At 32.7% G+C, this 26,921-nt stretch overlaps 2 protein-coding genes across 2 annotated transcripts; both read left to right on the top strand.

The window, feature by feature from the left end:
- The first annotated feature begins 668 nt into the window (after positions 1-668).
- LOC133287324 (NDR1/HIN1-like protein 12) lies at positions 669-1,352 on the top strand. The gene has a single exon (XM_061484897.1). The coding sequence runs from the start codon at positions 669-671 to the stop codon at positions 1,350-1,352; it is 684 nt and encodes a 227-aa protein (XP_061340881.1).
- A 17,163-nt stretch (positions 1,353-18,515) lies between these two features.
- Positions 18,516-23,312, top strand: LOC133287332 (metal tolerance protein 1-like). The gene is made up of 3 exons (XM_061484907.1): positions 18,516-18,646; positions 18,827-18,896; positions 21,939-23,312. Exon 3 carries the CDS (start codon positions 21,939-21,941, stop codon positions 23,172-23,174), a length of 1,236 nt encoding a protein of 411 aa, XP_061340891.1. The 5' UTR covers positions 18,516-18,646; positions 18,827-18,896; the 3' UTR covers positions 23,175-23,312.
- The last annotated feature ends 3,609 nt before the right edge of the window (positions 23,313-26,921 follow it).

The raw sequence follows: 26,921 nt of genomic DNA, 5'->3' as shown, positions 1-26,921 counted from the left end.
GTTCTCTCATGTAATATGAGAGAAGTTCTCTCATATTAAGAGACAAATAAAGTGAGTCTCACCAAATTTAAAAAAAAAAAAAAAAAAAGAGGCACATTTTTTGAAATAAGAATAACATGAGAGATCAATTTCATGCGAATATAAGAATACGATTTCCCTTCTTTTAAATGTGAATGTGGTTTAAGATAAGGGTTTGATGAGCTTAAGGGGAACAATAGCCCCTTTTAACTCCGTTACAGCATGCAAGTCCTCCCTGCATTATCCGTCCACATTTAAGTTGCTTCTGAGGAGTGATCTCATTACTACTCTATTTTTCTGTTGTTATCTTCATTATTAATCTACTGTATTATTCGTTTGCTCATACCTTATTAGTAAAAGCAAAGAAAGAAAAGTAGCTTGAATAAAGAACAAGCAAGGCACGAAACAGAAAAAAAGTAAAACACATAGCATAATGTGTTTTACTTTAGGAGTGAATAAAAAATCAGCCATTGATCTACACGCTAATGCTTTGATTCCAAGTCTCCATGTTTCCATCTAGAGTCTTATAGATTTCCTTTAACTTTTTCACTAGTTCACTAGCCACAACCCCACTAACCATATATTCATACACACTTACATTAGATCACACAACCCCTTTAACTAAAAATATCATTTGTGTCCTCCCCATTATGGCAGAACAGCAATCACATGTTCAAGAAGACCCAACCCATCGCCAACATCATCATCATCATTTTCCTTACAAAAGGACCCAACAAGGTTTGACTTCTCGCTATAGACCCAATGCTCCAAAACGTGAACATTGCATATGCATCACAATCTTCATCCTTTTACTTGGCATCATAATCCTCATCCTCTGGCTCGCCTACCATCCCTCTAAACCCCGGTTCTCGGTGACCAGCGCCGCCATCTACGGCCTCAACGCCACCACCCCGCCACTCATGTCCATCGCCATGCAATTCACCATCCTCATTACCAACCCAAACAAGCGTGTCTCAATTTACTTTGACAGGCTCTCTGCTTTAGTGTCTTATAGAAACCAACCCATCACACCACATGTTATGCTGCCACCACTCTACCTAGAGAAGCACAGCACCGTGTCGTTGTCGCCGGAGATAGGAGGCACGCCGGTGCCGGTGTCGGAGGAGGTGTCAAACGGGTTAGTAATGGACGAGATGAATGGAGTGGTGGCTCTGAAACTTGTCTTTCTTGGAAGGTTGAAGTGGGAGAGTGGTGACATAAAATCAGCACATTATGGGTTGTACGTGAAGTGTGACCTATTGGTGGGTTTGAGGAAAGATTTTGTGGGTCAAGTTCCTCTGCTAGGAGCTCCACTTTGTGATGCTGATACATGAAGCTACTATATTTCATTAATAGTAATCAAGTACAATGTGCATCTTAATCTTCCTACATTTTAAGTAATCACATATAAATTAAAAGTTGGATTTTGTTTTTAGGTTTAATGTCTCTCGTATTATATAGAAGATAAAATTATCTCCTATGTATATATAAAAATGTATGTAGCCCATATGTTCTTTTTTTCTCTCTCCTTTTCACATGACTTCATATGGGCTCTATATACTTTTATACGTATGTAGAAAATAATTTTATTTTATACAATATGATAAACATCCAACCTTTTGTTTTTTTATTAGAGAGTTTGATTTCGTATTTGAGTGATTTATGTATAACAGGAGGTAGAGATTTAAAGTACATTTGAGTGACATTGTACAATGTAATGCTAAGCATATAGAAAAAGGGAAATACTTTTTTTATGTTGTAGGAAAAATGTTATTTCATGTTGTAGAAATAAAATTATAAGTGGAACCCACAGGTAAGAGGAGAGAGAAAAAAAGTGGTGAGACCCAATACATTTTTGTGTGTGTAGAAAAGTTGTTTATCTCATGTAAAATGAGATAAATATAACCCATAAAAAAATTAGAAATTGCGTGTGCATGGATATTTGGGTCTAAAATTCAGGTACAATACAATTGGGAAATTACCACGATCACTAATTAGTTCATTTTTAATCATCGTAGTACTTCACTGCTTACATTTAGATTCCCAATAATATTTGAGTTGAGTTTGATACTGTTGTTGGCTTGCACAATGTGTGGCACACATGGGAATCAAAGTTGGGATGCATGCAGCTTCCAGCTGCAGCAAAGAAAGCATTAGTTGTCTCTATCTTCCATAGAGTGCTTTGCTTTTATAAAGCCAAAGAGAAGCATAACATTTTCCACTTTAGCTCTTCTCTTTACTTCTTGAAAAGAAAAAAGATTATAACTGAACTTGTTCACTAAGAAAGGAAGAAATATAGGTATATTTTTTTATCAGGTCTTGGTTACAAAAAAAAAAAAATCTTAATTTTAATGTCCGCCCCAAATCGAACTAGTCGCAAAAGATGAATCGATTAGAATTTTTTTTTTAAAAAAAAAAATTTGTTGGAAAAATTTTGTCGCTCATATAGTCTCATCTTACTCGATTAACCTATAAATAATATAAAAAAAATAAAAAATAACAATCTCCTGATATAGCTAACAAACTATTGATGAAGAATGAAATCTTCTATCCCCACTTCTTGTCTCTCTCTTTTTTCCCTATTTCTTTAAATAAATATTTCACAGCTTGGTAATAAAACCTCTATCTTTGTCAATTAGCAATACTATATATCTCTCTTAATTGGTAATTTTTTATGCGAAGCTGCGAAATTTTACTTAAAATTTTAAGATTAAAAGAGAGAGAGAGAGAGAGAGAGAGAGAGAGATATTTAGGTTCTTATAACAAAAGCAGAAATCAAACAAGCACTTAAATCCTATTATGAGGAGCAAAAAGGTTTAGTTTAAGTAGTACTTTGAGTAATTATTTCAGAACATATGTACTTAAGTTTTATGATATTTATGGTTTTTAAATTTGACTTTTCTTGTTGTCTACTAAATCAGATTTGCAATTTATTTACAACAAAAAAATCATATTAGTTAATATTTGAATATTTGAGGTTTTATTTTGCTAATAAATTAAACAGAACAGCAATTTTGCTTATGTCGTATATGAGTTCCATAACTATCATATTTCAAAACCCGAATCTACCATGAAATTAAATATGACGCAAGTTATAAAAGTATGAATAATATATAAAAATACATCTGCTATTGACGCACGCTTTAATATGAAATTATATACGGCCTATTTTCTTTATATTAAAATAATTGTTGTCAGTAAAATAGACGCTGGCAAGTGGCAACTCCATTTGGCAGCGTCCCATTTTGTTCTAGATTAATTTTATGTAATGAGCCAATAACAAATAATTTGCATCAATTATAATATTTAACTTGCATAGTCGATAACAAGCACAAATTAAGCATAAAAGTACGCCATTTTTCAGCACCAAAGTTAAATTTGAAATCATAATTAATTCCAATAATGAGTTATCGGTAAAAATTAATTAATTTTTTTTATTTCAGTTTGTATGATTCGGTTCAGCACAATCAAATTCATATTAGGAGTTAAAGGAAATAAATTCTTCGTCACTTTAAATCAGTGATCCTTGGTAAAACAATTTTATTACAATAAAAGAAATAGAAATGTAAAGAATCATTTCAACTCAAAAATTTAAAGTATTGGGTGAATGTCTTATTAATAGTTCATATTATTCTCTAACATATCTCATCACACAAGATCTTTTTGGACTTGAAACGTGGATATTACATAGGTCCAATTTTTGGTTTATCTGGTGCTTATTTAATTTTTTTTAGAGATATTACAATCGGTTCATCGCTTCGTGACTAGTCTGATTCGAAGCGGGTCCCGGGGATTAAGGCTTTAAACCCCTCTCAAAAGATGATACTGGAAAAGATTAAACACATCCTTCCACCCCACCTGCTCAGTTCAACCCAAAACATTAAGATATTGAGTAAAGATTTTTTTAATAGTTTATATTATTCTTTAACACACCCCCTCACGCAATAGCCCTTTGAGCTTGAAGCGTGAATATTACATAAGTCTAATTTTTGATTAATGGTTTATATTATTCTCTAACAAGAAAATTCATTAGGTTTGGTCTAGTGGTGAAGGTTTTGGGTAGATTATATTAGGTTATGTGTTCCATAATTATTTGTATATAAAAAAATAAAATAAAAGAAATACAATAATATTTTTAATTTTCTCAAAAATTTTAATATAAATTGTCAAAACTTGAAGAACTATTAAAAGCATTTATCATGCGTCTTCTATATTGCTGCATGACAGTAATGGTCGATGTTATCAAATATCACCATACCCAGGGTACGTAGTGAGGTCCACCTCGTCCATACTCAAACTTTATGTCTAGTGCTCGCAGTGATTGATAATTAAATGTCTGTTCTCTTTCGTATCGCTTGAGCCATGCCCATGGCTATGAGAATATTTTAAAAATTGAATTGAATTGATCCAATCATTAATCAATTATATCATCTCTCGTACCTTCGGATCAGAATTCAAAACAACGGATCCCTGTCATTTTCCTAATAATAAATATTCTTCATTTTCTATACATAAATTATTTAGTTGTACACATCCATGTAATATTAATTTAATCAATGAGACTATACACCAAGAAATTTGTTATTCGTTTTACTAAAAATACCTATAGATATTTCTGATTGAAGCATTCGCTCATAAACCTCATAATTAACCTTAATTTCTTTCTTGGCATAATTATTAGAAATACATCATAAAAATGGACAAAAAATGGTGATTAATCAAACATTAAATTAATGATAAAAAAATTTGAAAAAATTAAGAGAGACAGTAAACAATTAATTTGAGTGTAAGTGAGGAAAATATTTTAAAAGATTAAAATAAAGCTAGCTAATTGCATAGAAGTGACTATGTACCCATAAAAATAACAATAAACGACACTCCTTTTGCTCAGTTGCAAACTCGCAATGTTAGAAATAATAATAATAATAATAACATTGTATATACAAATAATCATCTTAAACAAACATATTACATAATTAGTCTGAACTTGATAGAAAAAAAAAATGTCAAAGCAATCGTCATTAAAAGATAAAATAAAATCAAGACCCATATTAAGTTCATAAGTACTATAATTTGTTAGTTTCACCTTCTTTCTTTTTTGAGAACTTTAAATCAGTTCATTTATATGATTTTTAAATTTACATAAGCTATTGAACTGTATTGACGGAATGGTCAAAAACAATTTTTTAATTGAAAAAAAAAATCTAAAGTTCAATAATAGTTCAAATGAAGATGGATAAGTGCAACTTCAAAACAAAAATTAAAATTAATGAATAGAAGTTGACATAAACTATAAAAGTATAAAAGTATTTATTATATATATATATATATATATATATATATATATATAGGTCAAGATCATTTTACACCAGTGTAAGTTACACTCTCAATCTTGACCATTGATCCCACTTATATCTAAGAGCTCTAATTTTTAGTAATGTGAGTCATTGGATACAAGTGGATCAATGATCAAGATTGAGTGTAAGACTTCTAATTCTTACATTGGTGTAAGAATATCTTGCCCCTATATGTATATATATGGGTAAAGTGTGTGTCATTATAAAGGATGTAAAGTTGGGCAAAAAAATTAATTTATTACTTTTTTAATAAAAAATTACGAATAAGTTGTCGTTTTGCAAAAAATTACGAATCTATAGCACCCAAACACACCCACATGGGGCGTGTTCTGATGGAGAGAGACACGCCCGTGTGGGGCGTGAGCTTGTGAAAGAAACACGCCCAAGGTAGGGCGTGTGTGGCAGGAGAGAGACACGCCCAGGGCAGGGCGTGAGCTTATGAAGCAAACACGGTCAAGGAAGGGCGTGTTCCAGGAGAGAGACACGCCCACGATAGGGCGTGTTATCCGCGGTGTATATAAATTCATTTTTCACTTTTTTACCTCATTTCCACCCTCCCATCCTCTCTCTAAACCTCCTCCTCCTCCTTCTCTCTAAATTTCTTTTGGAGGGTTTTGCGCAGCGAAGCTCTGTCTCTCTCTCTCATGTAAGTCCCTATTTATTGTTTATTTTTTTTATTAACAGCAATTAATATATGATAGTTATTAGCGACTTAGATAATTGTTAGGGGGTTAGAAAAATATTTGTGACTTTATTTAATTGTTAAGGGGTTAGAAAAATATTTGTGACTTTATTTAATTGTTAGGGGGGTTAGAAAAATATTAGTGACCTATGTAAGATTGTGATGTGACTTATATATTATATGGACTTACAAATTAATTAGTTACTTCTAAATTGGTATATGTTGGTTTTATGACTTATTTACACACTTAGAAATTAGTTTGTGACAATTAATTTTTTTTTATGAATGACACTTGCAAACATATTGACCTTTCAATTAACCACATTATAATTAGGGTTAAAGAGGAATGAATAACGTATGCAATATTAATTTTAAATTGAATTTGAATTAATATTTGTATTGAAATATATTGATAGAATAATGTAAAGTTAAATGAATTAATTGTCAATGATGTTAATGTAATTGAAATTAATATAACAATTGAAGTTATTAGTTAAATGCTATTTAATTAAGTGCAATTAAATTTTATTTAGTGTAAATTAATATAATATCAATACTAATTTGGGTACATTTTTTTCATCTGTAGTAGTTTCTATTATGGCCCATTCGTCTTCATCAGAGTCCTCGCGCTCTGGATTCGATGGTGATCTTGAGCCATGCGATCCTTGTACGCATGTACTTCCTGGTCCATATAGGTGGGAGGTACTCCGTAAGAGGACACAGCGCAGTCACGTTTCACAAGTTGTGTGGAACGAGGATACGGTTAGGGGGTTAAAGACGAGGCGAGGGAAACTTCAGGGGGGACCCCATCACGATGATATACCAGACGTTGTCACTGACTATTTGACACAGGCTGGGTTCATACACGTGGCACGTATGAGTCATGTTCAGGTATGTAATGTTCAAATAGCTTAATTAAATTACCGTATGTGGACTTTGTATAATTGTTGTTTTTCCTTCAGATCGATACCCCCTTGATATCTGCTTTGGTTGAGCGTTGGAGACCGGAGACACACACATTTCATATGACGCAGGCAGAGATGACGGTTACATTACAGGACGTGGCTGGTATACTTGGTTTGCCTACTGACGGGACGAGTAGAGGAGCCAGGGCCAGAGGCTCCACCTACGCAGACTGTTGAGGAGCCGATGTTGACCATTGAGGTGCCTAGTGGCAGGCAGGAGGGGCATGGACTAGGACGACAGCGGGAATCGGTTCGAGCTATACCCGAGCCTATTATTGCTCCTAGACCGCGCACTGATATGCAGGGTTGGTTTAGACCGCCAGTGCTGAGCCAAGCAGGCGGGCCAGAGCCTACATGTACTACGTAATAATAATAATAGAATTGAATTATTTTCTTAATCAAAAATTGCAACAACCAAATTGTCAGTATATTAATTGATAGCATACCTTCAGGATGTTCTGGTACTTGACTCGATGTTGTGCCATGATGTACAACGATACGAGACTCCCCCAAATCATGCACTGGTTGAAGTTCAGTACCAGACCTGCCACATTCTTCGTCATTGTCCGATGCACTCGCATCCTCTAAAAGAAGACGATCCTCTATTGCAATATTTTCCTCATCATCTTCGTCATACTCCTCATCCATAACCCAAGTAGGGTCATGTTCATCTTCCTCAGACATGTTAACAGCAGGAACAACAGGAACAACAGGAACAGCAGATGATGATGCATTAAGACGAGAAGTAGACCTAACTGACCTCATTGGTATGACAACTTCCTCCGCGGTTGTAGTATCCACATACAACTCTAAGAAATCCTTTCTACACTGGTTCAAGAACTCTTCCATTACCATATCGATGTCTTCGTCATCGACCACTTGCAAGCTAATGTATTGTTCACGTTGCCATAACCTTGCCGTGACAAGAGTGATCAATTGGTTGTCTTGAAGACATAATTTTTGACGTATTTTCTGATGCAGCTCAGTAACCGTTGAGTTTTGTTTAATACGTGATGGCCTTTTCTCCCCTACAAAAATAACACCACGACGACCTTCTTCTTTCCTACCGTTAAAATATAGAACGACACGAATAGTATCAGAATTCGCACTCATTTTTAAAAACAAAATTTTAAAAGATAAAACAAAATATGAGTAAACAAGTGCAAACTATCAGAGAGTTTAGCATAACAATGACAGAATTGTGAAGAGTGTGTAGGGGGGTGGGTGTTTAAATAGCAGTCAGTTTAGTCACTCACGCCCATATTTGGGCATGTCAACCCACTGAACACGCCTTATCTTAGGCGTGACCACACACGCCCTACGTAAGGCGTGTTTCCTTCACAAGCTCACGCCCCACATGGGCGTGTCTCTCTCCATCAGAACACGCCCCATGTGGGCGTGTTTGGGTGCTATAGATTCGTAATTTTTTGTAAAACGACAACTTATTCGTAATTTTTTATTAAAAAAGTAATAAATTAATTTTTTTGCCTGTAAAGTTGTGTCATTTTAAGAGAGAGAAAGAAATAGATAAATGAGGAGAGAGAGTTGACAAAAAAATAAAGATATGGGTCTCACCTCTTTGTGAGAGTGAAAGGATATAAGTTGTGTCATTTAAAAGGATACACATTTCTCTCTCTCTCTATATATATATATATATATATATATATATATATATATATATATATATATATGTAGGATATTCTTACACCGGTGTAAGAGTTACAAGTTTTACACTCAATCTTGACCATTGATCCACTTGTATCAAATGGCTCATATTATTAAAAAATTTGAGCCCTTAGATATAAGTGGAATCAACAGACAGGATTGAGAGTGTAACTTACACTGGTGTAAAATGATCATGACCCATATATATATATATATATATATATGGAAAAAGTGTGTATCATTTTAAAGGATGTAAAGTTGTGTCATTTTAAATGAGAGAAAGAGATAGATAAAGGAAAAGAGATAATGGACAAAAAAATATAAAAGTGTGGGTCACACCTCTTTGTGAGAGTGAAATGATACAAGCTGTATCATTTAAAAGTTCAAATATTTTTTCACACACACACATATATATGACAAGACCAATTTACATCGGTGTAAAAATAATAAATTGTATACGCAATCTTAGACGTTGATTTTCGTCCATCAAACAACTATGTAAGATTATTTTCATTATTTAATTACTAATTTCTAATAAATTATAACTGTCAGCAAAAATCAACAATTAAAATTAAGTGTAAGATTTAATATTTTTACACTGGTATAAGAAAATCTTGTTCATATATATATATATATGGTGTAAACATTTCTGCAGCCACTTTAGATAAGCTTATCTCTTATCTATAGCTACTCTTTATAACTATGTTCTCCCGGGAGAACATAGTTATAACATTAAAAGTTGCTTTTTTTTCTCTTTTCTCATTTACTTTTCAGAGCCTGTCTGCTGACGTGGAGAGAAATAAAAAAACAACTTTAATGTTATAATTATGTTCTCCCGAGAAAACATAGTTATAAATGAGTAGCTGTAAATAAGCTTATCTAAAGTGGTTGCAGAAATATTTTTTCATATATATATATGTGTGTGGTGTGGACTTTACCCTCTGTGACTAGTTTGACCATTGTTAAGAGTTTTGTTTGTACTAAAAATAAAAAAATAAAATTTGAAAATACAAAAACTTTGAGTCCCTAGATAAAGCAATACCGCAATTTCGATCATAAAATATGGTTGCTTTATAACTAAATATCATTTTCGGTTCTCAACAAATTTTACAATGTTCGTTTTAGTCCCTAGTAAATAAAAAGACTATTCATGATTCCTAAGAAATTCAAAGTGGACCCATTTTAATCCTTTTGAAAGACTAATATGGATCTTTTTTGAATTTGTGAGGGACCACAATTTTAACTAAATAAGTCCATTTTAAATTTTTTAGAGACCATGAATAGCCTTTTTAATTGTTAGAGACTTAAACAAATATCGTAAAATTTGCTAAGGATGAAAAAAAAAATTCACTTTTGTGTTATTCTAAATCATACATGGCATCAATGGTGTTGTTAAATGTTAACGTTAGGACAAATAATGTAGATGTATGAATTTTTTTGACCATGTCAACTTATTAATGTTAAAAAGTTATAATCATTGAATGTTATATTCCAATGTACTTCTACCTACCAATATTATTAGCAACAAGACAAAACAAGCAATGAATCAATGTAGGGCAACTAATATGAACGTATTGATTTAAATATATTTTCTGAATTAGTTGAAATTTTGAAGAGATGTACATATATAAGATTATGCATTTTCCACACACAAAAAAAAAAAAAAAGATTATGCATTTTTTGTGTGCATATGAATTTAAGTTCAGTCTCGTTTGTCAGTCATTTATTAATTTTGTTTTCAGGAAAAAATCCTTAAAATTTTTAGACGGAGTTCTCTCTTTTTCTTTGAAATCTTAAACATCTTATTGACGCTTTGTGCGATAATATTAGAGTAATATATTTTTATTATTAATTTTTTAAAAATAATTTATTCTTACTATAGACCTTTAAACAATTTATTTCACATAAGAGCAAGTTATGAATAATAATAACTAGACATCGAAATTTTTATATTTTAATTTTTAAAATATGAAAAAATAACAAGGATATTAAAATATGTTTTTATTTTATTATATGTGTATATTAGTAGCTTTTTGTGGCAATGATACTTGAAATAATGATGGCAAGTGGCAACGTATGGACCAAAAAATAAACTATATTTGACAGTATCTGGCAGTAATGCAATATTGGAGAAGACAACAAGAGCTTTCAACATAAGATACCATTTCCTGTCGCCATGATATTAAAACATCATCATCATACTCGTGAATGAGACTTCATAGATATCTGACCCGAGTACTTCACTTATTGCAGACCAATTTTTTATTCATATTTTTTTTTTTAAATTCAAAAAAAAAAATTCCATTTAAGTAAAATGTGCATTGACGTTTTTATCCAATTTCAGTCTCCATCTTCACCAAATCAGCCACACTCGAATATAATAGGTTTCTTATAGTTTGATTTTAACTTAATCTAAAACTTTTTATCAATTTTTATGCTCACAAATTAATTAATAAATTAGAATCAATACAAATGTTCAAAAACTCATGTGATTAAGAAATATAAATATTCAATTAATACATTATCAATTTCTTAAAGTCAATATAATAACCTTAAATTTATTCATACATTTTATAAATGAATTTTACGATAATAAAATTAATTTTTTATGGGAAAAATGAAAAAAATATTTTTTTAATATTATTAATGCTGAAAGTCAAACTTATAATTTCACATAAATTATCTAAAAGAGACCACACTTGCAATTCACATTACTTAGCTTTCAAATTTGCCAAATTGCTAAACCGTAAATAATGACATTGGATACTAAGATGTTCTTGAAGTAGGAGAAAAAAAATTAAAAATTAAAAGCAAAAGATTTTGATGCAAACATGTTTAATTAGTAAAGTTATAATTCTACATATGAAATTAATATTTTTTAACAAAAAGTTAAATAAAAATTAAAGAGTTCAAATAAAATTTAAAGCGGGAATGGATTATTAGTTTGATTAGATATGAATAAAAAGATAATTAAAAAAATCAAATAAAAATAATTGAATTGAAATCAGAATAAACAAGTACGACATTTCAGAGAATTAAAAACTGGGCTTTTTGACTTTAGTAGTGTCATTTTCATAAGGTTTCACCGGAATAATTTCTTGGTCAAACATATTACTTATATAATGCATAACGACGCGGTACTGTGAGAATCACTTTAGGACGTGACACTTTAGCAACCGCGTCCTTTGCATTTGTTCCTGACCACTGGAACGTGATACCCTGGCAATCAGGTCCTATTCCCAAGACGCGGTACCCTCTCAGCCACATGTCAGTGGGTCCCATTCCAAAAAGAATTCAACGGGAAGCAGTAGTGTATAAGCCGCGTTCCAGGTTACAAGTCAAGTCGGAGTCAAGCAGATATATATATTTCACCTAAAATTTAGACATATTGATATATTCACGGTAAAAGAGTTCAAAAAATCCAATAAAAGCAACAAGTCATTTTCGTACAAAATGATTTTTATAGTTGCTAGCAATTTATTCTTTACTGGTTAGAAGACTAACTCTTAAACCAGAGAATAATTAATTTAGAAATTTACTAACAATAAAATTATAATTATTATAATTTTAAGGTGTTGGATGAAAGTCTTTATAATAGTTTATATTATTCACTTACACACTCACTCATACAAAAGCCCTTTGGGCTTGAAGGATGAATATTGCATAGATTCTATTTTTTTTTTTTACCTTAATATAAATCATTAAAAATTTTGGATTAAATTGTTTCTTTTACATATTGGAAATCGGGAAAGCAGACCAAACACGAAACAAGGGTATAAGATTGGGCTTTTTCACCCTTTTGCCCCTTATTAATTAATTAATAACCATTTTGCCCCTGATTCGAAACTATCTACCAATCTGCCCCTCTTTAATCGACTACCTTGCATTTTTAATCGACTAAACGGTTGTTGGGAGATTTAATCGACTAAATCTCTCTACTTAATCGATTAAAATCATACTGACTTATTTTTTTTTTTTGTAAAATATGAAGATTTAGTCGACTAAATAGGGAGATTTAGTCGACTAAATCTCCCAGCAGCTATTTTTTGTTTGTTTTGGTCATTTAGTCGATTAAAAATGCAAGGTAGTCGACTAAAGAGGGGCAGATTGATAAATAATTTCGAATCAGGGGTAAAATGGTTATTAATTAATTAATAAGGGGTAAAAAGGTGAAGAAGCCTATAAGATTGGGTACTATTGGATTTATTAGATTTTATGTACTCTTTTACAATGAATATATCAATATGCCTAAATTTTAGGTGAAACATATATATCTGTTTGGCTTTGACTTGACTTGTAACCTGGAACGCGGCTTATACACTACTGCTTCTTGTTGAATTCTTTTTGGGATGGGACCCACTGACATGTGGCTGAGAGTGTACTGCGTCTTGGGAATAGGACGTGATTGTCAGGGTATCACGTTCCAGTGGTCAATAACAAATGCAAAGGACGCGATTGCTAAAGTGTCACGTCCTAAAGTGATTCCCACAGTACCGCGTCGTTATGCATTATATAGGTAATGTGTTTGACCAAGAAATTATTCCGGTGAAACTTTATGAAAATGACACTACTAAGGTCAAAAAGCCTAAAAACTGTTAAGTAATTTCTAACGTAATAAGTGATCTTAAATTAGAGTCTTGATATGAAGTTCGCTAAAAATTTAGTAGGAAAAGTTTTATCGGCACTTGATCTTGCCTCACTCAATTAAATTAAGGGGGTGTTTGTTTCAAGTATTTGAAGAGGATTACCGGTAATCCTTCTTTAATAAATGCAATTGTCACGTTTGGTAGAAGGAATAAAAATCAATTCCTGAATATCTAAGGATTACTGGTAATTTGATTTATAAAGAAAAGTCACTATTCAGATTACCAAAAATAATATGGTAATTCAGAATACCAATCAGAATACCAAGTAAAGGGAAAGCACAACAATAAATTTTGAGACAAAAATACCCCAATATACACAAAAATCTAGACTCAATCTATCAATTACAAAAGTAAAAATAGTTTAGGGTTATTTTTGTAAAATAACTTCATATTCCAAGTCATATTTCGTTCTAAACTAAACATGGAATCAGTAATTTTTACCCAATATTCCCGGTAATATTTTGGCGAACCAAACACCTCTTTCGTAAGATTCCAAGTAAACTCAATTTTTACTGTATTCTCATTAATCATGATTCCCGGATACCAAAAAATTTCTCTTGTACCAAACACACCCTAAGGAAAAACTTCAAAAATCCCCTATAAGTTCCTTTAGAATCACTTATCCCCCTCCTCAAAAATTTTAATCATTTACACCCCTACTTAAAACTTTTTTATCATTTACCCTCCTAACTTGATTTTCCATCCAAATTAAAGTTAACGGTGTTAATTTAAAAAAAAACCCAAAACTACCCTTAAAGAAAAGTAACACACAACACTGTACCTTACCGCTGCAATAGATGGTCATTGAGGAGTGGAGCCCTAATCTTCTGACGCTCCACCGCCCTTGCTTCTGATTAGCCGCTTATATATTTCGGGTTCTAAGAGAAACACACAGCAATCAAAGATTTGGACTGGTAAATCTCCATTCTATCTGAGTATTTGGACTGATATAGGGTCAGGATCATTTTACACCAGTGTAAGTTACACTCTCAATCTTATCCGTTGATTTCATTTATATCTAACGGTTCAAATTTTTTAGTAATGTGAGCCATTGGATATAAGTGGTTCAATGGTCAAGATTGAGTGTAAGACTTCTAACTCTTACACCGGTGTAAGAATATCCTGCCCCATATATATATATATATATATATATATATATATATATACACACACCATTTGCGAGTTTTTGATTCTACGAATTATGTGAAATTTTGAATCTGCGAGTTCTGCGAGACATATATATATATAGACGCTGTTACGAGTTCTTGAATCAGCGTGTATATATATATATTGAATCAGCGTCTATATTAGGGGTGGTAAACGAGCCAGGGGCCTTTGGCTCGGCTCGTAAAGGCCTGAGCTCGTTTAATAAAAGCTCGTGTTAGAACCAGGCTTGAACTTGTATAAAAGCTCGTTTAATAAAAAGGCCTCAGGCTCTAATTCAGAAGCTCGGCCTTAGAGCCTCACAGGCTAGCCTAGTATATAAATATTTATTTATACTTTTTATACTACTTGTAATAACTCTCTCTCATCAATTTATTTCACCCCATTTTATTGATTTAACAGACTTTTTGAATGATTTTGTTCTATATTATGCTATTTGGATATATATTGAATTTATGTATATTTATGGAATTACTAGTGCTGTTCTATATTATCCTTCATCCTCCTTCACACAAACAAACCCACAAAAACTCATTCGTTCCACTGTGCACTGCTCGTTTGTGTCAATTTATTTTTTATTTTATTTTTTTATTTTTATTTTTGTTGGCACTTTTTTTATAATGGGCTAAGATAATATAACCTGTTATCTACCTTCTCTCACTTTAATGTTTTTTATTTATTGTAGACTTTGTAAATTATTGCTGCAAATTGGAAGCTAAGGTTTCTATCTGGAAATTGATTTTTTGTGGAATTCTGTTCTCTTATTTTTATTCTTTAACATGCTAACAGGCTAAGACAGGCTTCACACAGGCTTTTATTTTTTGTAAATAAACCAGGCCACAAGCCAATATTATATTCGTAACAGGTAACAAGCTAAGGCCAGTCGGACACGTTTAAATACAGGCTTGACCCGTTAAGATCAAAGCTCAGCATGGCTCGACCCGTTAACACCCCTAGTCTATATATATAGAAGCGTACGAGTTCTTAAATCAGCGTATAAATATATATACCATTTACCAACGAGTTCTTGAATTTGAATCAAGGATATAACGAGTTCTTAAATTTGAATAAGCGAAATTGCTGTCCAGTTTTTTTTTTTTTTTGAGATTAATATTTTTGAGAGGAGATTTTTTTGAAGCTTGTTGTTATTTTTCCAGATTTTTTGGAATCCCATTTTTTTTTTTGTCCAGACATGTTATCTTATGGATAATAGTTAATGAAATTGGTCCTTTAATTGATTTTTTTGCTGTCCATTTTTTGTACTTGCTGAAAATATTTACACCCTCGGTGCTTTAATTAATATATGGAAGCATTGAAAATTGGTTCATCTTTGACAAACGAAAGGTGAAACATATAGTGGGGCTGGAAAAAAATTACAAGATAACAAAAAATTTCATGTTACTTGAATGGTAGTTTTCAGTAGATCATTGACGATAATTTGTTATCTCTTGCTAGCAATAAGGTGTCGAGGGGTTAATTCTTTTTTTTAAGGGTAGTGTTGGTATTTTTTTAAAAGACTAACACTGTTAACTTTAATTTGGATGGAAAATCAAGTTAGGGGAAAATTTTTTGGAGAGTAAGGTAAGTGATTCTGAAGAAATTTATAGGGGAGTTTTTGAAGTTTTCCCTTAAATTAAATGATTAATTAATAAATTGGTAAAAAAAAATTATATGTATGTATTTTATAAAATTATATAGAGTCAATCCCTTAATTTTGAAAAACACTCCTTTTATTAATGAAAAATATACTTACAATTTTAAAGTTTTTTTTTTCTTTTGAGAAATTTGTCAGCTGGGCTGATCGTTGATGTGTGGAGAGAGAGAAAAAAAATTTAATATTAAAATTATATCTTACTGATAAGATATAATTGTAATTAGTTGCTGTACAAAATCTCTTACGTATAGAAAGGAGAAGTTGGGGACCCTTTATTAATATTATGAATGTTCATTTTCTAGAATTCTTTGTTGGCAAAAAAAATTAATTTATTGTTTTTTAAATAAAAAATTATGAATTTATGGCAGTTTTAAAAATAATTACACAATATCACGTCTAATTTGGGCGTTACCAATCACACCTAAATTTGGAAACAATCAAGAGGCAATCACGCCTAATTTAGGCGTCACTTATCAAGTATTGACACGTGTCACATTTTTTTTCCAACAAAAAAATTAACAATTTAATCGTAAAACTTTCGAAGGCCATAACTTTTGACTCGGGTATCCAATCAGGTAATTCTTTTTTGATTCCACATAACTTTTTGAAATCTACGGAATGATATCTCATTTGATATATTTATTTCTCACAAACACAATTTAAATTTGCAAGAATAGTATATAAGAGCGGTTAAACCCAGAAGCCTGTGAGTTTTGAGTTTGTGATTTAATATAAAATATAAATCAAGATTTGATATGTGATTTAAATTTAAAAAATTAAAAAATTTATTTTTATTATAAAATTTTTTTGGTTTGTGATTTAAATTAAAAATAACACTTATTATTAATAAGGAAAACAAAATAAAAATTTGATTTATGATTTAATCTCAAAAATCAATTTGAAAAATCTGTATTAATAAAGGAAATAATTAAATAAATATTCTAAATCTCTAAAGAAGAATAATTTTATTTTTGAAAAAACGTTCATAAGTCATCATTATTTCAGACCACAAATCAAATCTTTATTTATTTTTTTAATTTAAGTCACAAAGTCAGAACTCAGAGGCTTCTGAGTTTAATCGCTCTTATAATACCATTCTTGCAAATTTAAATTATGTTTAATAAAATATATCAAATGAGATGTCATTGCGTAGATTTCGAAAAGTTATGTCGAATCAAAAAAAGAACTATCTGATTTGGATAATCGAGTCAAAAATTATTGTCTTCAAAAATTTTACGATTAATTTATTAATTTTTTTTTTTGTAAAAAAATGTGACACATGTCAACACCTGATGAGTGACGCCTAAATTAGGCGTGACTGCCTCTTTAATGATGCCTTAATTAGACATGATTGGTGACGCCCAAATTGGGCGTAACATTATGCATCAGATCCGTATTTTTTTAAAAAAACGGTAATAAATACGTAATTAATTTATTAGAAAGCATTAAATTAATTTTTTTTGCCATTTTTTGTTTAACTAAGTTAATTAGTGCTTGGGCGAGAGGGTTTTTTTAGTTATAATTGTAGAAATAATAATAATTAAAATAAATATTTAGCATTTCTCTTATAAATATAAATTATTTCTAACAACTCAAAATGATAACATTTTAAAATTTAGAATAAAATTCTTCAAATACCATCCGTTAAGATAGAGAAATAATTTTTCCTTGTAATAATAATAAAATGAGTTTGATATTTGTCTTTTAAAAGTCACAAAATTATGTCATTTTAAATTAGAAAAACATAAACAATAAAAATTATGTGGGAAGTGAACGAGTGATTCTCTTAATTTAAATTTAAAATAAAAAATATGAATTTGCATTTTTTCTCTCACTTAGGATGATCCAGGATAATTTTTTTTTTCTAATAAAATATAAACGCGTGTGTAGTAATAAGCCATGTAATTATTAAAATTTATTTTTTAAAGATAGGATATTGTAACAATCAATTAGTATTATTATCTCTATCATTATCAATCAATTCCATCGTTAGATCGATTATGTTGATCCAACGGTTATATTTATTTCCATTTTTGTATGATTATGATTCCTCATATTTAATAATTTATAATTATTTTCACATGTGCATGGTTAGATGAGGAATCATAACCATATAAAGATGGATATAAATATAATTATTGAATCAACATAATCGATTTAACAGTGAAATTGATTGATAGTAATATTAATAATAACACTAATTCATTGTTACAGTATCCTTTTCCTAATATTTAATGGCTATATTTTATGATTTTCTGGGTTTTTTTTTTTCTCATTTTAGAAAAAAACAAAAAACCTTTCTTTATGAACTAAATCCAAATAAAAAGGGGCTAGGCCCTCCATTTATACCAAAAAAAAAAAAAAAAAAAATCCAAATAAAAAGAGAACCTAACCGCAGCCAGAAATTGCAGAAGGATTCAGAAGCAGAGAAAACCAAAGAGTACGGTGAAGAAGCAGAGAGGATTCTGAATCCTCATACGCTCATATATATTACCGTAAATGTCCCTCCATTTAACATTATTCTTTTTCTATCTTTTTCTTCTTTTTCCCTTTCTTCTAAACAACTCTCTGTTTTCTTTTATCTTTTTTTGATTTTTTTAAGACATGTTGGGTATCTTATATACAATTTCGCAAAGATAACGATTCTTATATTCTTATTCTTCTGTTTCAAAAAGGGCTTCTCCTTTTAATCGTTAAAGCGGTGCCGTTTTAATTTTGAAGACGGAAGACCAAGCTCAAAACCAAGTGAGTATTAGCATTTTCAATACCCAATTGTTATTTAATCGAGCTTTTTTTTCTTTTTTTCTTTTTTTGGGTTTTGTCTGAATGCTTTTGATTTTAGGCTATGTTACATGTATGCTGAATCGGTTTTGGTGGCCTTTACTGTGATGAAATTGTTGTTTATTCAGCTTGTGGTTTTAAATTTTAGTGTTGTTTAATGGAACCCTTGTTGTTATGCTGTTGCAACTTTTTGCCTATTCTTTGTCAGGATCCTGGAAGCTTCTATTCAATCATGTTCAAACTTGATGTGAATACAGTAGTTTTAATGAAAGCTACCTAATCAATTGAATAATTCAGATCTTTGTATTATTTATCTTTATTTATATGTAAGCAATTGGGTGCTTCCATGTAATGTTGAAGCATCTTGTAGAGCTAAATTCAACTCCTAGAGGGTAAGTTCATCGTGCTTGCTTGTGCTGATTGGTCCTGTTCTCTGCTGAATTTACTCTTCCATTTTCTTTTTGTGCTTCAAGGATTCTAAGACATCAAGTTGTTAGTTTTATTTTTATTTTATTTTCTCCTATTATTATTCTTTATCTTGTAAAAGGATGCCAAATTTTCTTGTTGTATATGTTTTCAATTGGCCATCCTCTGTTTTCCCTGGTGTGCTTTGCATAGGTTTATTTTATATGTTAATTTGAACTTTGAAGTATGTTCTTGATTAATTGACCTGGTTGCCTATTGTATGTGGCTACTTTGTTCCATGCTTTTGAAAATATGCATCGAAAAGGAGCTTATCTCTATAACTCATTCACGTGCATTTCCCTGCTCTTGTGACACCTTTTTTCAATCCCTATTTGCGGTGTGAATGTGAAAATCTTCGTTGGAGCTTGTCAATTACTAAAATATCACTGAATATTTGCCTGAACTAAAGCTCATCTTGCTTGAAGTTTTTTACCTTTTGAGTTTCTTCATTTTGAGTTTTGCGTTTTAGTTGAGTTGTAAGTAATTTGCATTTGTATATTGTATTTAATTATTTATTTTGCGAAGGAACTCTTCCAACCTTGGCTTTAAATCTGTTTTACCATGTTAGTTCGTCTAAATTAGTCAGTCATAGTTTGAATAGGATGCTTCAATCATGGAATTTTAATGGGACTCTTTTTATAAGATATGCATTATATTGTGTAAATTAATTTGTCAATCATAGTGATCATCGTGCTTCAACAATAAAATGACTAGTTTAAACGTTTTATGGTTGACTAGATATCATGTTAACAATTTCATTTACTAGCATATCCTTGCCCTTATATTCCGAATCAATGTGTTGCAACAACATAAAGCTGTTACTTTTATAAGTATCTGAACTAGGATTGCAATTGCAACCAGTGGTTTCCCAAGGCTTTCTGAATTTATGTATTATTAGTCACTATATGTTCTGACCAATTTATATTGTATGGAATTTCATTTCATGGCTTATGTTTTCATAGTCATATTCACTCACTCACCTCAAGTTAGGAAGTTTTTTTTTTTTTTTTTACTTTAAACTGTGGTTTTCATGTTTACTTCCTATAGTTGAGTGTCGAGAGCCAAGTATGCATTGAGTGCCAAAAGGATATATCTTTGGTTTTTGTTTTCATAATCCAAAGGGATTTTCATATCTGCAGACTGTAATGGTGTCCTCCGGTGTCTTATTGTTATGTTGCTTTTCTCTCTGTCTTGTCAATAACGTTTTCCCTGCTAGTTAGTAATTGGAAATATATGTTGTTTAAGCACCAGTGCTTGACGTCTTCTTATTTTGCTATTTTGCTTTCTATTAGCATCTATTTTTAATATAGTTCTGCTACAATTTTACTCAATTGGCTCAGCGTATATGAGATTATGTCTTTGACCCTGATTTTCTGCTCAGATTACTATGGCCATGTTTGAATTATGTTTTGAAATTAATTTTTTGATTTTCAGAACAAAAAATCCATGTGATAAGGCCTGTTTTATAAAAATAATTCTAAAAATTATAATTGTTTTTTAGTTTTTAGAATCAAATTTAGAGGACATGTATTAGTTGTTTTTGTTTTGTGTTTTGACTTTAACTTTTAAAAAAGAAAAAGAGAACACATATTTCATTAACTATTTTACAAAACAATTTTAAGGAAAAAAAAAACAGAACACAATCAAATAGACCCTCTATTGTTGCCTCTGCATTGTAGAGTTCGTTAAATCATCTCTGAAAGATTACTTTTTTGAACTTTTTGTTAGTAATTTGTTATCTCCATCATACTGTGAAAAATTAAGCCATTTATTAAATTGGGCGAACTATAAGAAATGGGAAATTTGTGCGAAGTTCATATATTTTTAATATATTTGATGTTTGATTTAGAAAACTGTTAGCCAAATATTAAAGAATCTTTTCGTGAGCTCTAAGATGATTTATAAAATCATTACAGCTAATGTAGCTCTTAGATGTGTAATTGTATAATGGATGATACAGCTGCTCATAATGGTTTCATATAATGGTTTCATCAAGCGTTGTTTTTTTGACCAGGATTCTTTTAATTTCTTATTATACTTCTGGAGCAGTGCATCTTGGGATCAAATTGTCCCTGATATACTGTACAAATATATTGATGCCTAATATAATATTTTCTTGTTTCTGTTTGATGCTGGGAAGTGATGCACCCGAGCTGACTGACTTGGATTGGACTTTTCTATAATTTATCCCATAGTTTAGAGTTTTTCAATAATTGTTAATTATTTTCCTTTTTGTTATTTTTAGATTACATTTGAGTGTGCGTTGATTGTGTGTTATCTCCTTTGATTATAGTTTTTTACTTTTTTGTTATTTTTATTTTGCTTATTTAAGGCTTGGAGAACCCTATTGTTAGGAGGTTGTTTTTGGTTAATAAAATTTAAGAAAAGAGAAATAGTATTTTCTCGCAATCCTTGTATTTGTTCTTCTTTCTGTTTAGCCAATTGGTTACTGCTTCGGCATTAGGAAGGGTGTATGCTTCTGTTTTCTGGTTTTTCTTCAACTCAAGAAATATTGCATCTTCATTAATATATATATTGCAGATGGAAGCACACAGCTCTCAGTATGGGCAAGTTATTGAAATCAGTGGAGATCTTCCTGATGTAGGAAGAGGAAGTAAGATTTGTGGGGAAGCACCATGTGGTTTCGCAGATGCTGGATCCATCTCTAAGGATTCTGAAGAACGATCAACTTCCATGCGAAAGCTTTTGATTGCAGTGGCCCTTTGTGTTATTTTCATGACCGTTGAATTAGTTGGTGGCATCAAAGCTAACAGTCTTGCAATATTGACTGATGCAGCACATTTGCTTTCAGATGTTGCAGCCTTTGCCATCTCCTTATTTTCTTTATGGGCTGCAGGATGGGAAGCTACTCCCCGCCAGTCATATGGATTTTTTAGAATAGAGATTCTTGGTGCTTTGGTTTCTATCCAATTAATATGGTTGCTTGCTGGGATTCTGGTGTATGAAGCCATTGATAGGATCGTTGCTGGTCCTCGAGAGGTGGATGGTTTTTTAATGTTTCTGGTTGCTGCATTTGGTCTTGCGGTTAACATCATCATGGCTGTGTTATTGGGTCATGATCACGGCCATGGACATGGCCACGGCCATGGACATGATCATGGCCATGGATTTTCAGTGTCTACCCATCATGATCATCATCATGATGTAAAGCATACAAAAGATGAGCACCATCACACTCATGATGATCACACACACCATGACGAAAAGCATCCAAAAGATGCACACCATCATTCCCATGAAGATCACGTGCACCATCATGCCCCTGAGGTTACTGAACCACTTCTAGGTGAATCAAAAGATGGATCTGAGAAGAAGAGAAAATGGAACATAAATGTGCAGGGGGCTTATCTCCATGTACTTGGGGACTCTATCCAGAGTGTTGGGGTGATGATCGGGGGAGGAATCATATGGTGGAAGCCTGAATTGCAAATAGTTGATTTAATTTGCACTCTAATCTTTTCAGTAATTGTTTTGGGAACGACTATCAATATGCTGCGAAACATATTGGAAGTCCTGATGGAGAGCACACCACGTGAGATAGATGCTGCCAAGCTTGAAAGGGGGCTATTGGAGATGGAAGAAGTGTTGGCTGTTCATGAGCTGCACATATGGGCCATTACAGTGGGGAAGATATTGCTAGCTTGTCATGTTAAAATCAGACCTGAAGCAGATGCAGACATGGTGCTCAACAAGGTTATAGATTACATTGAAAGGGTTCATAACATCAGTCATGTAACCATACAGATTGAGCGCTGAGTTTTTATTTTTTTAGCTAGTCATGATTTTGATGAGAAGGATTTAGCTACGACTTTAACGCATTATGTGCATTATGTTCTGGAACTGAACTTTCTCTATGACGATAAATAATGCTTGCATATACTCTTCTTTCTTGCAGTTTTTAAGAGTGCGGATATGAGCATTGAATATTTGCATGACAAACTTTTAGATCAATGTGATATTATGTCAAGTCATTTGAAACTTTATTTGTTACATCTGAAACAAGTTTGCTTTGGTCACTCACGTGCATTATTTTTTCGACACAAAAGGGTCCCCTACCCCTCAATTGAGCAACTGCCATTGTGTTTTGGAGTGTATTACTGACAAATCCTTTGGCGAATAAGAAAAAAAAGATTCTGTAGCCAATTTAAGAAGGGGTAAGAGTTAAATAATTGACAGGCAGCGGTTAATATTAACTAAATGCATGAATTCAACGACGTAAATACTAGAGACAAATCCCATGTTTTGCATGGTTCCAGAGTAAGAGAATGCTTCTGTTTGTAGTCGAAGGGGTAAAAGTATTACACGAGATATTAATTCGTGGATCAATTGGTAAGGGATTGTTTTTACTTAATCAGTGATATCGAGTTTAAGTGTCCGGAAACGCAGTTGTGTTAAAATTTTATAAGTAGAATTTTGTCACAGATATAATTCTACTCAACTTGAATTGAACTAGTCGAGTAATTAATGAATGAATCGATAGATAATATATATATATATATATATATATATATATATATATATATATATATATATATTGTTGTAAATATTAATATTATTTATTTATTTATTATTTGTTGTATTGAGCTTAGCTCATTAGGTCAAGTATTCTAGGTCTTGTATTCTCTATAAATAGAGAACCTTTGTACAAAGTATTTACACAATTCTATAATATATCAGAATACCCTTTTTCAAGTTGGTATCAAAGCTCTCGATCTGAGGGCTTTGCTTCCGTGCATATTGTCTTTCTTTCTTTTTAACAAAACCCTAATTTCTTTGCCTCTTGCCGCCATCAGCCGCCACCGGAAAACTTTTCCGGGGACCTTTTGGACCAAGGGGACCATTGTTGACCTTATTTTTCTCCGTTCTATCATTCTACGCACTGTTCCCCCGCCACAAACGCCCCAAACCCCTCCGACCGCCTCTAATCAGATCTGTCTTCACCGTTTGGACCACTTTCCGGCGACTTTTCAACCGCGACCACCCACAGACAGGTGCGCGCTCACCGGACGACCACGCCAGAAAAATCTCAGCCGAAGAATCCCCTCCACGCGCTCTCACGCGCCACCCCTTTCCCGGCAAGTGAAGCCCACACGCAGCTCCTTTCTCCGGCGCGTGGAGGCGCGTACGGCCGTGTTTTTGGACCGGACCACCACCATTCTTCTCGTCTCCTTGTCTTCTGTCTGGATCTGTGATTATTTTTTTGATCGGAGGTCATTTGATATTCTGTTTGGTTGATTTTATCGCTGGTTGTTAACTTTTTTTATTGAAGAATGGCCGAGCATGATAGTTCTTTGATCTTATCTGGTAAGAGCACACGTTCTATATCTCTTCTTGCTTCTTGCATTGATTTTAAAACCTCGTGGATTTTGGATTCTGGTGCAACTGATTATATGGCTTGTCATACTAAGTTGTTTTGTTCTTATCATCCTACTGTTGGTAGTCATACTATATCCGTAGGTGATGGATCCCATAAATCAGTTATTGGTTCTGGTAACATTCAAATTCAACCTTCCTTGTTTCTTAAAAATGTTCTTTATGTTCCTCAGCTTTCTACTAATCTTATCTCCACTCAAAAACTTACAACTGATTTGAATTGTTCTATCACATTTTTTCCTTCTCATTGTGTTATTCAGGATCTTACCACGAAGAAGACAATTGAGGTTGCTAATGAACAGGATGGGTTGTATCATCTCCTTCCAGACCATGCTAGCAAAAATCAGTTATTAGTGACACGTCATCCTTCTGCAGCAGAGTCTATGATTTGGCTCCATCACAAGCGTTTGGGGCATCCACCATTTAGTCTTTTGAAGTCTATGTTCCCCTCTCTGTTTCTCAATAAGTCAGTTGAGACCTTTCATTGTGATGTTTGTGAATTTCCAAAACACCATCGAGTGTCATTTCCTTCTAGCACTATTAAAAGCAAGGAACTTTTTTCTCTTATCCATTCTAATGTTTGGGGCCCTTCTAAAGTGCACAGTGTTTCAGGTGCAAGGTGGTTTGTTTCTTTTATTGACGATTGTACTCGGGTAACATGGATATACTTGATGAAAGACAAGTCTGAAGTACCAGAGATATTTATTCGGTTTCATCACATGGTTGAGACTCAGTTTGGTAAGGGTATTAAAAGACTCAGATCTGATAATGGTACTGAGTACGTCAATCAATGCCTGTCACAATTCATTTCAGACAGAGGTATGATTCATGAGCTCACATGCGTTGATACCCCTCAACAAAACGGGGTTGCTGAAAGGAAAAATCGTCACCTTCTTGAAGTTGCTAGAGCACTATTTTTCCAGACATCTGTTCCTAGTTCTTATTGAGGAGAAGCAGTGTTAGCTGCAACTTTTTTGATCAACCGTTTACCTTCATGGGTCCTTAACAATATCAGTCCTATTCATTCCATGACTTCCTTCTTTCCTTCTGTTCCCATATTGCAGAGCCTTCCACCAAGAGTGTTTGGATGTGTTGCCTTTGTCCATGTTCATAAACAACATCGGAGTAAGTTGGATCCTAGGGCTCTTAAGTGTGTCTTCCTTGGTTATTCCCCTTATAAAAAAGGGTACAAGTGTTATCATCCACCAAGTCAAAATTTTTTCTGGATGTCACCTTTCAAGAATCTGAATCTTATTTCCTGGGTCCTCATCGTCAGGGGGAGAACAGTTCTTCAGAAGACTCGTCCCCTTCCTTCTTTGAGCCTGGATCAGTCTTCTCTCTACCTAGTGTATCTGCTCCTGATGTGTCAGAACCTTCAAATACACCTGAGATACGGAAAATTTTGACACCTAAATTGGTATATCAGAGGAAGAAACAACTCATATTGTCTCACCAGCAACCTCAATCGTCTGAACCACTGGTAAGTCCTGAATCTCCTGTTTCTTCTGAGTCTCCTGTTTCTCCTTAATCTCATATTTCTGATCATGATGTTAATACTTCTGATGAGTTACCCATTAATGTTGATTCTGATGATTTGCTCATTGCTCTTAGAAAAGGAAAAAGATCTTGTCACAAGAAAACTTGTTCCTCCTGTCCCTCTTGTACTCAATACCCTATCTCCCACTTTGTTTCCTCTGCTAATCTTTCTGTGCAGCACAAAAGCTTTGTTTCAGCACTAGATTCTATTGCAATCCCAAAATCAGTACATGAAGCCTTGAAAGATGGGAATTGGGCTCAAGCCATGCAAGAGGAGATGAATGCGTTGGAGAAAAATAAAACATGGGAGGTTATTGATAGACCCAACGGAAAGAAAGCAGTAGGGTGCAGATGGGTTTATGCCTTGAAATATAATTCTGATGGCACTCTTGAGAGATACAAGACTCGATTAGTCGCCAAAAGTTACACTCAAACCTATGGCATTGATTATGAAGAAACCTTTGCTCCAGTTGCAAAGATGAATACGGTGAAAATCTTGTTATCCCTAGCTGGCCATTACAATTGGGATATAAATCAATTTGATGTGAAAAATACTTTCCTCAATGGTGAGTTAGAAGAAGAAGTCTACGTGAA

The sequence above is a fragment of the Gastrolobium bilobum genome, unplaced genomic scaffold, assembly GCF_033153095.1.
Source record: "Gastrolobium bilobum isolate Gb01-03AN ecotype WA unplaced genomic scaffold, APGP_CSIRO_Gbil_v1 utg11002, whole genome shotgun sequence".
Lineage (NCBI taxonomy): Eukaryota > Viridiplantae > Streptophyta > Magnoliopsida > Fabales > Fabaceae > Gastrolobium > Gastrolobium bilobum.
Note: the sequence above shows the minus strand (reverse complement) of the source record. Positions and strands in the feature narration are given on the sequence as shown.